Source organism: Pseudorasbora parva, chromosome 1, assembly GCF_024679245.1.
Source record: "Pseudorasbora parva isolate DD20220531a chromosome 1, ASM2467924v1, whole genome shotgun sequence".
NCBI classification, from domain to species: domain Eukaryota; kingdom Metazoa; phylum Chordata; class Actinopteri; order Cypriniformes; family Gobionidae; genus Pseudorasbora; species Pseudorasbora parva.
In genome coordinates, this window is record NC_090172.1 from 19,020,258 (window position 1) to 19,034,970 (window position 14,713).

Sequence of the window (14,713 nt, forward strand, 5' to 3'; positions counted from 1 at the left end):
AAGAAGCACCGCGGACAGAGAATACTAGAGTAAATAAACCAACTCGAGCCGAAGCTCTCGTCACCATGCCGCCGCCGTGATGAAGAAGCGCCGCGGACAGACAGGGTTTTTTCCTCACTCTTCCTCGTCTCTCGTTCAGTCTCACTGAAGAAGCGCCACGGACAGAGAATACTAGAGTAAATAAACCAACTCAAGCCGAAGCTCTAATCACTATGCCGCCACCATGCTGAAGAAGCGCTGCGGACAGACAAGAGTTTTTCCTCACTCTTTCTCTTCTCTCGTTCAGTCACGCTAAGAAATGCCGCGGACAGAGAATACTAGAGTAAATAAACCAACTCGAGCGGAAGCTTTCGTCACACTGCCGCCCCCGTGCTGAAGAAGCGCCACGGACAGACAGAGTTTTTCCTCACTCTTCCTCTTCTCTCGTTCAGTCGCGCTAAGAAGCGCCGCAGACAGACAGAGTTTTCCTCATTCTTCCTCTTCTCTCATTCAGTTGTGCTAAGAAGCACCGCGGACAGAGAATACTATAATATATTAACAAACTCGAACCGAAGCTCTCGTCACTCTGCCGCCACCATGCTGAAGAAGCACCGCGGACAGAGAATACTAGAGTAAGTTAGACGAGCGAACTCGGGCTGTTAAATATGTCAAGAACGCGGCTTACGTAACAGCCGTTTCTCACTGCAGCGCGCACTTACTGCCAAGGAAGTTGTAATGGCTGCCTTGTCATGATAGCACGCGTTTACGTCATAGTACGCACTCACTTTTAGAGCATAACTGCATCGGAATATGGCTGCCAAACTAAGCCTTTTTTCACTCTATCACTTCTTCCAGTCCCCTCTATTCAGGCGGCTGGAGAGGTTTTGACACCATAGACAATGTGTCCACTACACAGTGTACATCCCTACATAAGCACTGTTAATTCAGCCCCACAAACTCACAAATAAATCCCGCCATGGCCGAATTACACCATGGACTTCCTTATATTCTCCCAGTTCCCTTGGTTCAGGTGACTGAAGATGTAAATATTGCAGTCAGCTAGCCTGTGGTCAAACACGCTTGTCCGCAAACGCGCTTTCAGTCTAGACTAGAGCATAACGACATTGTAGAATGGCTTCCATACCACCCGAACTTCCTTACATTCTCCCAGTTCCCTTAGTTAAGTGACTGGAGAAGAAATATTGCAGTCAAATAGCCTGTGTCAAACACGCTTGTCTGCACACTAATGCTGTGTGCGTTTACCCCTGTGGACGCGCTCACTGGCTTGCGTCGTGGGTATTCTATGTAGGTTGCGCCCACTACACAGTGCGCACCACTGCACATTATTTACAAAGACACAGAAGAGCCTTTTCTATGTAGGAAATGTGTCCACTTTACAGTCTGCACTCCTGCACCCAAGCACTTTTCACAAAACGCACTCGCGCCACGGCCCACCCCTGATTCTAATTCAACCCCTGGCTTCATGAGCTCAGCCATCATTCCTGGTATATCAAATTGTTTGTTGAACATATAAAACGAGGTTACTCGCTACAGTTTTGCTCGCAGACCCCCACAATTCAAGCCGTGGTCGAGCCCTCAGTGAGAAGCAGTGTCAGTCACGTGCTTCTCACTGAGGTGTTAAAACTGTTAAAGGAGAGAGCGGTGGAAACACTGCACCCAACGCTAGCGAGTCAGGTTTACACTGTCACTAATTCCTCGTCCAGAAAATGGATAGATCTCAAAAATGCATACTTTCACGTACAGATAGCCCCCCACTACAGGCCATTCTTGAGATTCGCCTTCGAGGGGCAGGCTTATCAGTACAGTATCTTTTCTGGGCACTGTCATAGACTCAAGACTCATGAACGAGTGGCCTACGTCATAAAGAACCACCACGTCTTGGTAAAGTACATAAAATCGCCAGGGCGGCCGAGATCAGACTTTCTTCACCGCATGGCTAAGCATCTCCTTTTATGGGCAGAGCACAATCTGAGCTCCCTAAGGGCGGCTCATGTGCCAGGTATTCTGAATCAGGTCCAGACATGTTATCCACTGGACCCATTCCCCCAGGGGAACGGTCTCTTCACCCGCAAACGATTCAGCTCGCACAACACTCGCTGCCCTATATTTTTCTGCAAACGCAGGGACGCCCTGGCCCATGTTTGGCCCAGACTCCCTCTATATGCTCCCTCCGATCGTGATGCTGCCACAAACCATCAAAAAAGATCAGGGAGACAGTATCCACAGTGCTTTTACAGGGTCGTTCCCCCTCCACGCTCAAAGTTTATGTCGCCGCCATAGCAGCTAACCACGCTCAGATCGCGGGACATTCACTAGGGAAAAGTGATTTTATTGTAAGTTTTCTTAAAGGGGCCAGGAGATTAAACCCGCCTCGCCCTTCCCCAGATAGCAAAAAATATCTGCTGGGCTTCTTTTTGCCGCCGGCCCTAAGCTGTCGGCTATAGGTGCATCCCGCTGGCGGTGATGAAACGTTTGCTGCCGAATACGTCACTCCCATTTCTTGCGAGATGCCGCCGGCGATTAGACGGCGGGCCGACTGCTTCATTTTCTCTGGCGGTTGCCTCCGCCTAATTGACCGCGGCCGGCTGGCGGCAAGCCGCTTTGAAATACAAGGATTTCTACTACATCTACCAGCCATGGCAATGTTTGAACTGACAGCATTTTAAATGTTCATATTTGAAGATTATACAATCATAATAGCCTTTATGTAAATTATATTATATATTCGTTTTCTTTTCTGGTTGCTCCAAAGCCTTTAGGTTTTATAACAGAATCTTGACTCTTGATTCCATGATTAGGTTTAGAAATGAGATTTAAAATTTCACTTGATTATTTGCCTGTTGAGTGTGTTTAAATAGTGTGGGTCAATTTGACCCATAACAGAGGTTTTTATTATATATTTATTTAGCATAATAGGACGGTTAAGAAACGTTGAAAGTTAATTTGAGGATATTTAACTTTTTTCACTTTATTATTGGTCTTTTTCTATTTCTTTTTGGACTGACTTTAAAATAGACATGGCAAAAAATTTAACAGTACTCTTAACGTAGAACTTCACAACAGTTTTCAAAACCCATATTTTTCTGGAAAAATATTATTAATTATTTAGGAAAAATTCTACAGTCTTAAGACAAGAATAACTCAAAAGAAGTTTTTATAAAGTAATGATATACTTAAAACCTGTCAAGCATGAGGTCGCAAAACAAAAAAGCTTAAAAAATTTTGATTTTATGTGACTGCCTTAATATTACAAATTATTTTCTATCTTGGAATTATTGTTATTATTTATTTCATATACATGTTCATTTTATATTATATTTGATGGTATTATTATTATTATTAATCTTTGTTCTACATTTTGCAACTGTACCACAATGCTTTATTATTGTTATTTTTCTCGCATATATTTTGTTTGTATTGTACTTGTCTATAATTGCACTAAATAAAATTAAAATAAAAACAAACAGAGAAGTATCTCCACCGGTCTATAGAGGGCAGTACGGAAGAAAAACCTGAAGGCCGCGTGTAAGTTCACGCGAAGCAGATTTACCTGGCTACGTCACAGGTTGATCAGCATTTGAAGAGAGGCGATCAAACAATACCAACGACTACGATCGTTTAAGTAAGTACATGTTTCCTTTTTGTGTAGCGACAAGAAAGACTGATTAGTATACCTTGTTTTCTAGCTAAACAGAATGATGTTTATACCGGTAGGTTGTTTGAATTTGTTCTGCTAGTGTAGTTCACAACGCAGTGTTAGCTAACATGTGCTGTTTTGCTTTTCTTACACACTTCAAGCATGTTCTACATGTTAAAATATATCTAGCTACTGTAGGTAAGTTAGCCAAAGATTTACATCTAGAAAGACTACGTATAGCTTTTGTTTTCTTACAAAAATAGCAATGTATGGGTTGTTTAAATTTTGTTTTTCTGAATGCTGCTTGTCCAGTAGCTAGAGTGGCTAGCAAGTGTTATTTTGTCAAAAAAAAAAAAAAAATTCTTTGTTAGAGTATACATATCGATGAGGAGGATCTACCATTTGCAGTGGTTCGATGAGGGGATGTGCCATTGGCCCCCATTTAACCTCAGATAAAAAGAAAAGGCCAACAATTTAACCATCCCCTGCACAGCTCCACACAGCACTTGGGAGAAACATAATTTTAAGTTCATGAAGGAAGCAGGTAAATGGGTCTATTTTGTGCACTTGTTTTCCCTGCATTTCATCTTTCATTTCTTTGTCTGTTTATGGTGGGTAACTGACTCTTTCATTCATTATTCCCTGCTCTAGAATCTTGGAAGGCAATGAGATACTTGGTACGCTTACAAACAGGTTCCAGCATTGAAATGACTGACAATGACAAGAAGGGAAAGAGAATATCAAATTCCAAGTACAGACCCCAGGCCTGTTCTGATGAAGAGGAGTCTAGTCTTCCAGATGTGATACATTTGAAATCAATTACATTTAATGTGTATTAAGCACCAAAAACATTGCATTTAATTCACACTTAAGTGTATACAATGCACCAGCAGTGCTGTCATTTCGACAACCTCTTTTGGGCTTTGATCCGAATAACGAGGTTTCAGTGCTGCCCGACGCTCCAGAAGTTGCATCGATTTCAGAAAACCAGGAAAACTGAGCCATCTGTAGACAGAGTTGGTATGTAATGTATTGCTGTGATGTTTTGTTTCAGATCCTGCCACTAAACTATATCCTTTTTTAGATTTAAAAGTTTCTGTTTCCTCTTTCGCAGAACCAGGTTTCTCCCCAGTCATCCAGACTCCACTTCACAGAGTCAAGAGTTTGAGTACAAGTTAGTGATGTTTTTTGTCTTGGAAACTATTGCTTCTTTTTAAGATGAGGAATACTTTTATCTATAATCTGTTTTTCATTAGAATTGATGGGTTACTCACTGCAGCAGTTTCTGGATGAAAGGTATCAAGGTGTGTTGTACGTTCTATTAGCTTTGCACAGTTCAATTATCGTTTCATCACTAGCACATTTACCCTGGCAGCAAATGGGGGAAAACACTGGAGGTATGTACACATTTTAAGTGTTGAAAATAGTCACTTCAGTTGTGTGTGTATATATATATATATATATATATATATATATATATATATATATATATATATATATATATATATATATATATAATGTATTTTTATTTATATTTTATGTAGCTTTCCAGAGACTTCAGAATGAGAACCAGGCCCTGAGGGAAAGCAATGCACGAGTAGGTGAGTACATGCACTTGCTTAAATTTTACTTTTTTGAGTGAGATGTAAGTCCAAAATTAGTACATGCATTTCTTTTTGTAGATTTGGATGGCAGCGGCTCACAGAGCAGGTGAAGCAATTAGGGACGACATTTGCACGTACTGGTACAACTTGCGAACACAATTTCTTACTGGGGCTGCCTGTATGTAGTAGACCTAAATGTAAATGTCATAGTTTAGTAGTTGAGGGACACCCCTAGACACACAGGAAGATTTTTGTTACTTGACAACAGTTTGAGTCGGGATAAAGAGCTCCAGGAACAATTAGTAAGTGTGCTGATTTTGTTTATAACACCATAGGGTAATCTAAAAAGAGAAATTTTATAGTGTACATTGCATTTTGTACAGTCTTAATCCCTTTTTGTATTTTCAGCTTTGGTTTTTGCCAATCAAATGTGGGAGGGACCTTAAGACAACCATGTGGCGAATGCTTCCGAGTACCTTCTCTAATCACCTTTCTATTAATACAACCTGTACTGGTGTAGGGAGTAAAGCATGTTTTAGAGACATGTTCCTAAAGGACATTGTTCAAAGTAAGTTGGATATTTTTTATATATTTAAGTTAATGTGCATGGCCTTATGCCATTCAAATGGAATGACCGATCTGTATTTTTTACAGGAGCCATCCGGGAGAACCCGGCAACCCAGGATGCCACTGATGAAGTGGTCCAGGTTAAAATTATGCGTTACCTGAAAGAAGCATCTGATCGTAAAGGCGGAAAAAGACGCCCAAAGGCTGAGAGGGACCTGCAGCTGACCTCTTATTCCTAGGCTGACTGCTGACACCCCAGCATCACTGACAACTGGAAACCTTTCTTTATCCTGCAGTCAGTAACATCAAGACCCCTAAAGAAGCCAGAAGTGTCAGGCTACACTACAATCCACACTGTTCACTGTGGAAAAGACTTTAAAAAAAAAAAAATAGCTTGAAGGCAGTTCCTTGGATAGATATGGGATGGTGAGGTTGTTTGGGCACAATGAGAAATCATTGAACATACCAATTTGCGCTGCCTTATTCTAGAGGTCAGAGAAAACCGGAGAACACATAGTCAGGCTTTTTATAATGGTCTGTTGTACTACTGTTTTTACTTCAGTATTTTGTTTCACATTTACGAGAAACAGATCTTTTTGCAGCACAGTAAAAATCAGCACCTATTCTTCTCCAGAGCTTTACTCTAAAGTATTACCTCATTTAAAATATAACATTATCCTATTGTTAGAAATGGCCTGTAAATGTGATGTTATGCCTCGCTTTATTTGTGTCACATGCCTGTCCTGTCTTGTGTGCACATGTGGGTTTGTCAGTATGGCCTTTGTGCTTCTGTCATTGTCTGATCCCTCCCCCTTGTTATCTGATTAGTGTTGATTTCTCCCACCTGTTCCCTCTTGATTTCTTCCCCTTATAAGCTCCTTGTGTTTGTCAGTCTGTGTTGGATCCTTGTCTCATGTTTGCGTTTCCCCTTCCTCCTGTGATTTCTATTTGGTATGTTTGAGTTTTTGTTTTATGTTCTATTATGTGTTTCAGCCCCCTCGTGGGTGTTTTGTTTTGTATTTGTTTCATTTTGACAATAAATTATCATTTTTCTCCTGCACTTGAGTCCTCACACCATTTCCATCGTCTGTGACGTAACATAAGGATCCAACCCTAGAGGATTCAGCAAGAGGATTTTTTTGTTTTTGTTTTGTTTGTTGTTTGCTCGTTGGACTATGGAGCTAACCAGGTGCGTACAGGTGATGCGGCAGGTGAACTCTAAATACATCCGCCAACAGGGGGCGGGTGTAAGAGAGTTCGCCTGTCAATTCCTCAAGGAGGTGCATCACCTGTACCTTAACGACACAGAGAAGGCAGAGGTTTTTAACCTCTGCCTGGACATGCCTCTCAGTCCCACGGAGGTGGAGAAAATGGGGACTCCGGACTTTTGGGAGTTTGTGGACCGGCTGGACTCCAGTCCCTCTAGGACCAGGGTCCGGATAGCTCCGGTGGTCCCTGTTCCGGTGGTCTCCAGACGGAAGAGGAGAAGGAAGGCTCCCTCCGTGCCTGCTCTGGTGGTCCCAATTCCGGTGGTCCCAATGCCGGTGGATCGCGTTCCGGTGGTCCCATTGCCGGTGGATCGTGTTCCAGTGGTCCCTTTGCCGGTGGATCGTATTCCGGTGGTCCCGATTCCAGGGGTTCCAGTACCGGTGGATCGTATTCCGGTGGTCTCTTTGCTGGCAGATCGTATTCCGGTGGTCCCAGTACCGGCGGATCGTGTTCCGGTGGTCCCTATGCCGGTGGATCATGTTCCGGTGGTCCCGATTCCAGAGGATCGTATTCCGGTGGTCCCAGTACCGGCGGATTGTGTTCCAGTGGTCCTGAAACGGAGGAGGAGAAGGAAGTCTCCCTTCGTGCCTGTGCCGGTGGATCGTGTTCCGGTAGTCCCTGTGCCGGTGGATCGTGTTCCGGTGGTCCCTGTGCCGGTGGATCGTGTTCCGGTGGTCCGTGTGCCGGTGGATCGTGTACCGGTGGTCCCTGTATCGGTGGATCGTGTTCCGGTGGTCCCTGTACCGGTGGATCGTGTTCCGGTGGTCCCTGTGCCGGTGGATCGTGTTCCGGTGGTCCCTGTGCCGGTGGATCGTGTTCCGGTGGTCCCTGTGCCGGTGGATCGTGTTCCGGTGGTCCCAGTGCCGGTGGATCGTGTTCCGGTGGTCCCAGTGCCGGTGGATCGTGTTCCGGTGGTCCCAGTGCCGGTGGATCGTGTTCCGGTGGTCCCAGTGCCGGTGGATCGTGTTCCGGTGGTCCCTGTACCGGTGGATCGTGTTCCGGTGGTCCCAGTGCCGGTGGATTGTGTTCCGGTGGTCCCAGTTCTGGTTGTTCCTATGCCGGTGGACTCTGTTCCGGTGGACGCCGCTGGGCCGGAGATGCCTCCCAGGCGTCCAGCTCTCACCGCGCCTCCCAGGCGTCCAGCTCTCACCGCGCCTCCCAGGCATCCAGCTCTCACCGCGCCTCCCAGGCGTCCAGCTCTCACCGCGCCTCCCTGGTGCCCTGCTCTGCCTGCGCCGCTGAGGCTTCCTGCTCTGCCTGCGCCGCTGAGGCGTCCTGCTCTGCCTGCGCCGCTGAGGCGTCCTGCTCTGCCTGCGCCGCTGAGGCGTCCTGCTCTGCCTGCGCCGCTGAGGCGTCCTGCTCTCCGTGCGCCCCTGAGGCGTCCTGCTCTCCGTGCGCCCCTGAGGCGTCCTGCTCTCCGTGCGCCCCTGAGGCGTCCTGCTCTCCGTGCGCCGCTGAGGCGTCCTGCTCTCCGTGCGCCGCCCCGGCGCACTGGCCTGCCCGCGCAAAACCAGCACCCTGCTCTGACCGCGCCGCCCTGGGTGCCTGAACTTTGTGGGCCACCATGGCCTCCTGAAAATTTTGTTTTCCCTATTCCCTCCTTGTTGACCCCTCCCTTGTTTGTTCCTTCCTTCTCTGTTTCCCCTGTTCCTCCGGTCCTGCCCTGGTCTGTCCCGCCCGTCCCGCCCTGGTCTGTCCCGCCCGTCCCGCCCTGGTCAGTCCCTCCCGTGCCCCCCTGGTCAGTCCCTCCCGTGCCCCCCTGGTCAGTCCCTCCCGTGCCCCCCTGGTCAGTCCCTCCCGTGCCCCCCTGGTCTGTCCCGCCCGTCCCTAGTGGAGCGTCTGGTAGCCGCTCCTTAAGGAGGGGGTAATGTCACATGCCTGTCCTGTCTTGTGTGCACATGTGGGTTTGTCAGTATGGCCTTTGTGCTTCTGTCATTGTCTGATCCCTCCCCCTTGTTATCTGATTAGTGTTGATTTCTCCCACCTGTTCCCTCTTGATTTCTTCCCCTTATAAGCTCCTTGTGTTTGTCAGTCTGTGTTGGATCCTTGTCTCATGTTTGCGTTTCCCCTTCCTCCTGTGATTTCTATTTGGTATGTTTGAGTTTTTGTTTTATGTTCTATTATGTGTTTCAGCCCCCTCGTGGGTGTTTTGTTTTGTATTTGTTTCATTTTGACAATAAATTATCATTTTTCTCCTGCACTTGAGTCCTCACACCATTTCCATCGTCTGTGACGTAACAATTTGGTATCCTGTACATTCTTTGGTACCAAATATCCTTATTACTTGATATGTTTACTAGTAATTTTTTTCATTCCAGAGCTGACCTCTTTGTTATTAACAATTATTGTAAGTGTTATAATTTGCTTGTAAGGCGTTTTCTTTTTTTCTTTCTTTTTTTTTTAACCAAATTTTAATTGGAAACCTGGTTCTAATATAAAAAAATCTGTTATTTATTTTAATCTTATTTATTTCTGTTATTTGTACTTCATTTATATTATCTTGTATCATTGACAGTTACTCTGTACTTTGAAATGTGGAAATAAAATGCAAAATGAGAATTTGTCTGGTTTGTTCAATAATTATCATTGATAAACCGCATGCAACAAATATATAAATAGCATTTTTATATATAAAATATAAGCTAGCATCAAAAAAGCGATTGCTCAAAAAAGCGGAACTAAGGCGGTAAGAAGGCGGTTGCCGCATTTAAAAAGCGGCTGCCGCCGGCGGTGCGCCGTCAAACGTGTTTGCAATTACGCGATTCTGACGCTTCTACTGTCTCCGGAGCACCGCCGGTGGCCCGCCGACTCACTGCTATCTGGGTCCTCAGTCCCTATTTGGGACCTCGCCGAAGCAGTAAAGTGTCCCCCCTCCTAACCACTTCAGACCACGAGCTTGAAGCACTAATCACTCAAAACCGCTTTTCTGCTGGCTTTCGGCCTCGGTTAAACGAGTGGGTGGCTTACACGGACTCTCCGTGAGCCCTTCCTGTCTTGAGTTCGGGTCCAACAACTTCTAGGTTGTGCTCAAACCGAGACATGGTTTTATACCCAAAGTGCTATCAACCCTTTTCAGTATGCAGGTCATTACACTGCTTTCTTTACCCGCGTCTCAGAGAGAATAAGACGCAAACCTATTCTGCCCAGTCAGAGCATTGAGATTGTATCTAGAGTGCTCCGCCCCCATTTCAGGCAGTTGGATCAGCTCTTCATTGCTTCGGTGGCCGCACTAAGATTGTGCTGTCATGAGACAAGGACTCTCACACTGGATAGTGGATGCGATCTCACTAGCATATAGGTCTAAGAACCTAACCTGTCCTACAGGCATTAAAGCCCACTCCACTAGAGGCATGGCATAGATACCTTTATTAATAAAGTTTTGCTTCATATTCTTGAGAAAAGGAGTTTTTCCCATACGCAATACTCGTTCCCTCTCTCAGGGAACCGAGGTTACGAAAGTAACCGAGTACGTTTTGTGAGTTACCATTGTGCTGAAGAGTAGAGCCTGTGCTTTAGTCCAGGATGAGCAGAGAAACGTTGATGATATGCTGCCTGATGCTTTATTTAACGGCAGTGACTGTGTTTCCAGTTCCCATGCAGTTATGAGCTGTTTGTTGAGTAATTTATCACATATGTGTATATGGACTGCATTTATGTGTGTGCTATTGCTCACAATGAACTGCAAAGATTGAAGTAAAAGTCATGTTTCTTCATTCTTTCACTACTATACCTTGCAAGTGTGAAATGACTCAAATGAAACAAGTTTGCAGCACAAACACCGTATAAATACCTGTTTTAAAATGAGAACTGTTTGAAGCGATCAAATTTCCAAATGAAAAGTTACCTTTCATGGTATTATTACGGTAACATACTATAAAAAGGAGAGCTGTATATAAACAGTAGAGGGCTGTAAATTAACAGTACATTGCTGGAACCACAGCTGCCAGTAGATTACAGTTATTTTACGGCACAATTTTTGACAGTGAATTGTTACCCACATAACAATTTTTATTTAGTAATTTTTTTTTGCAATGAGGAAGAACAAGCCTCCATTCCAATGTGCACAATATACATCCTAAATACTATGTAAAAATGAGTAATCCAGTCTTTTTAGCGCAATCAAATTATTATTATTATTATTATTATTATTATTATTATTATTATTTTTATTTTTATTATTATTATTATTATTATTATTATTATTATTATTATTATTATTATTATTATTATTATATTTATTTTTAATTATTGTATCTTTTTTTAACATTACAACCATTAGCATCTTAAACAAACAAAAAAAGAAAAAAGAAAAAAAAAACACGCAACAACAACAAAGCCTGATAAAATCAGTACAAATAACATAGTTATAAAAAGATTTTATAATTATTATATAGCATTATAATATAGCGAACCTCAAAATGTTACTCATAGAAACATCAATAGAATCAAGATAAGGGGTCCAGATCTGATGGAAATTTTCAGTTGATGAGTGAGTGGTGCATGTTAGAAATCCTAATGGAATCATTTCTCTAATAATCTTATGCCATCCTTTTAAAGAAGGGGGTTTATCCAGTGATCCAGGATAACAATATATTTTTCCTAGCAGCAAAGGATAGTATATCAAATTATCGTCTCGCAAATCTGTTTGGAAAATGTCTATTTGGAAGACCTAAAATCAAAATCAAGGGGTCCGGTTGAAACACTAATCCAAACATTTGACTTATATATTGAACCACTTTTGAGCAATAAATTCTAATTACAAAACAGTCCCAGAAACAATTAATATAGTCTCCCACTTCCACTCTAAATTTAAGACAAAATGGAGAATTCCTTGGGTCAAATTGACTTCTAAGGAGTGGTGTGATGTGCATTCTATGCACAATCCTGAACTGAATAGCTCTAGCCCTGTTGCAAACAGAGATCTTATTTGCCTGACTCCAAACCCGCTCCCAATCCTCTTCTGTTATATTCACTTGCAACTCACCCTCCCATAATCTTCTCAGGTCTTGTGTGTTTGCCACTTCATATAAGCAAAGGGTGTTATAAAAGCAAGAGATCTGCTTTTTCAATGGGGGATTCAAGAGAATCTTCTCAATAGCTGACATAGTGGGGTTAGTGACAAGGGCCGATCTTTTAAAAAATATAATCCCTGATTTGGAGAAATCTAAAAAAGCTAGATCTAGGCTGCTTGTATTTTATAACAAAATCTTCAAAAGATAACAGAGAATCTTCCTTGAACAAGTCACCAAGTCTACATAACCCTGATTCAAATATTCATAATTAATCATAAGGAATAATCATAAGGAATTGTGCATAATTATTAATATTTCCCCTCTAAGCTAATTCTCTACACCTCTTAACACGTCACATTTAATTTGTGATTTTTGTTTTTTATTTATTTTCATATTTAATTGAGTGATTTTACCTTGTGCTTTAAAATGAATTATTTTAGTTTTTAGATTGTAATGTAACTTACAGGGTTACAGTCACTTTATTTGCTTTCATAGCCTACAATATTAACAATATTTTTACAACACTAAGAATTATAGCGATTATAGGTCTGTGTAACAAATCAGTTCAAATAGATCATTGGCATGTTAAGTAAGAGGAAACAATTCTACTGAAAGACTCCTCCTTTCATGTTTAAGAGGAACATTTACAAACAATCCCACAGACTAAGGCCCATAAATAATTTTCATAATTTAACATTTTAAGAGTCAGACAACCCGGCTAATACCTTATAAACAGAGTTCAAAAAATTAAAAATGTAAAAATAAAAAAATAAAAACCACTCACCGGGGTCTCCATTGCGTCCTCTTCTTCCCCTTTTGCCCGGTGGACCTAGAGCAGGGTAGAAAAAAATTATTTAAATGTTAATACCATCAACAATGAATGATACATTTAAATCCTACAATGCAATTGTACTATCACTGTTGCCACTAACGATTGCTTTGTAAATAAACTTCCTCATCAGTTCCACCAGCTCCTCTGCATCCCAAGCCTAGAGAAACTCGATGTTGCAGCAGAAACTATTGACTCTCTCTTTTCCAGCACTTTAGACACAGATGCTCCTATACGCTTAAAGAAGATTAAAGAAAATAGTCCAACACTGTGGTTTAACGAGCACACCCAGGCCCTTGAAACAGCAGCCAGAAAAATAGAGCGCAGCTGGAAGAAATCAAAACTGGAAGTTTTCCGTATTCCGTGGAAAGACCTGCTAGACCTGCTTATTTCTTGAATCTCTTCGAAGAAAACAAACGAAGAGTTTGGTTGCAAAACGCAATAAACGCCATTTTTTGACATTTAGATTTTATTATTGGAAATCACTGTTTAGATGTACCTTAATCTATGTGTGAATTGCTGCCATTAATAAGATTTAAAAATGTATATTTTAAGCCTCCTACAAAATGTATTTTTTCACAAAACGCGATATCCACCAGCCCAGTTTCTTTGCAAAGTGCCATAAAGAACGTTCAGGATGCTGCGCGAGCTCAGGATGTCACGCGAGGAGAGAGTCACCGCCGGTGAAGTGCTCAGAGTTTGCTCAGTGATTTAACGATAATAGCAAAACAAAAAACATATTTTTAAAAAGAGGATTCAATAGGCTAACTAAAAAAGGTTTACCATTTAATTGTTTATACTGTAGGCGAGCTGTCAGTCACGTAGGCTACGTCACTGATCAACAGCTGTCTGTCAGTCAGAGAATCAAAGCTTCAGAGTCAAGCTTAACGTTATGGATTTCGATGATGGATTGGAGCCGGTCAGGAAGGCATCTAAAGAAAATCATCAAAGGGAGAAGACCAAACGGGCAAGGCATTCAGGGGAGGGAAAACATCCAAAGATTTATTTTGGTTATCGTGCGACTGCAAGTAACGTTGGTCTGTGTCATGCGCGCGCACGCACTCACACACACACACACACACACACACATACACACACATTACTATAATAATACAACACTAATAATATAGCCTAGTGGATATATAGCGTTTTGCAAAAAAAAAAAACAAAAAAAAAAATTTTTATTTTATGTATGTTCTGGCCAAAACTAACTCGGAATCTTATTATTATTAATCAATCTTTGTATATACTATTCCATATATTTATGATGTATTGTTTTTTTACATAGCGCATTTACATAGCATTTATATAGCGCTTTTCTAGACACTCATAGCGCTTTACATATTGAAGGGGGAATCTCCTCAGCCACCTCCAATGTACAGCATCCACCTGGATGATGCGACGTCACGTCAGCCATATTGTGCCAGAACGCTCACCATATACCAGCTGATTAATGGAGAGGAGAAAGTCAAATCATTATATGGGGATTATTAGGAGGCCATGATGGACAGGAGCCAATGGGCAAATTTGGCCAGGATGCTGTGGTTACACCCAAGCGGCAACCTCCCGCGATCTCTCTTGAAGCCAATACGGAAGTAATGTAAACTGCAATTCCTCAACTGGCCACTAGGGGCAGGCTCCAGAAGGGAGCAGAATCTCATTGAGCCCCATGTTAAAATTCTCAACTTTAAAGCAGAAAAAAACATGTTTACAGCCTGGTACAAATTGTGGTTTTGGCTTATAAGGCTAATTTTGATCTTCATGACAACTCTGAGGGGGGTGAATTTTTTTATAA

At 42.6% G+C, this 14,713-nt stretch overlaps 1 protein-coding gene across 1 annotated transcript in view; it reads right to left on the minus strand.

Moving 5' to 3' along the window:
* The window catches only part of LOC137058526 (collagen alpha-1(XXV) chain), an 800,473-nt gene that overhangs the window by 679,168 nt on the left and 106,592 nt on the right, over nt 1–14,713 (minus strand). The window contains exon 3 of the mRNA XM_067431845.1: nt 12,874–12,918. Within this exon, the coding sequence (XP_067287946.1) occupies nt 12,874–12,918 (45 nt within the window). The remainder of the gene's footprint in view (nt 1–12,873; nt 12,919–14,713) is intronic.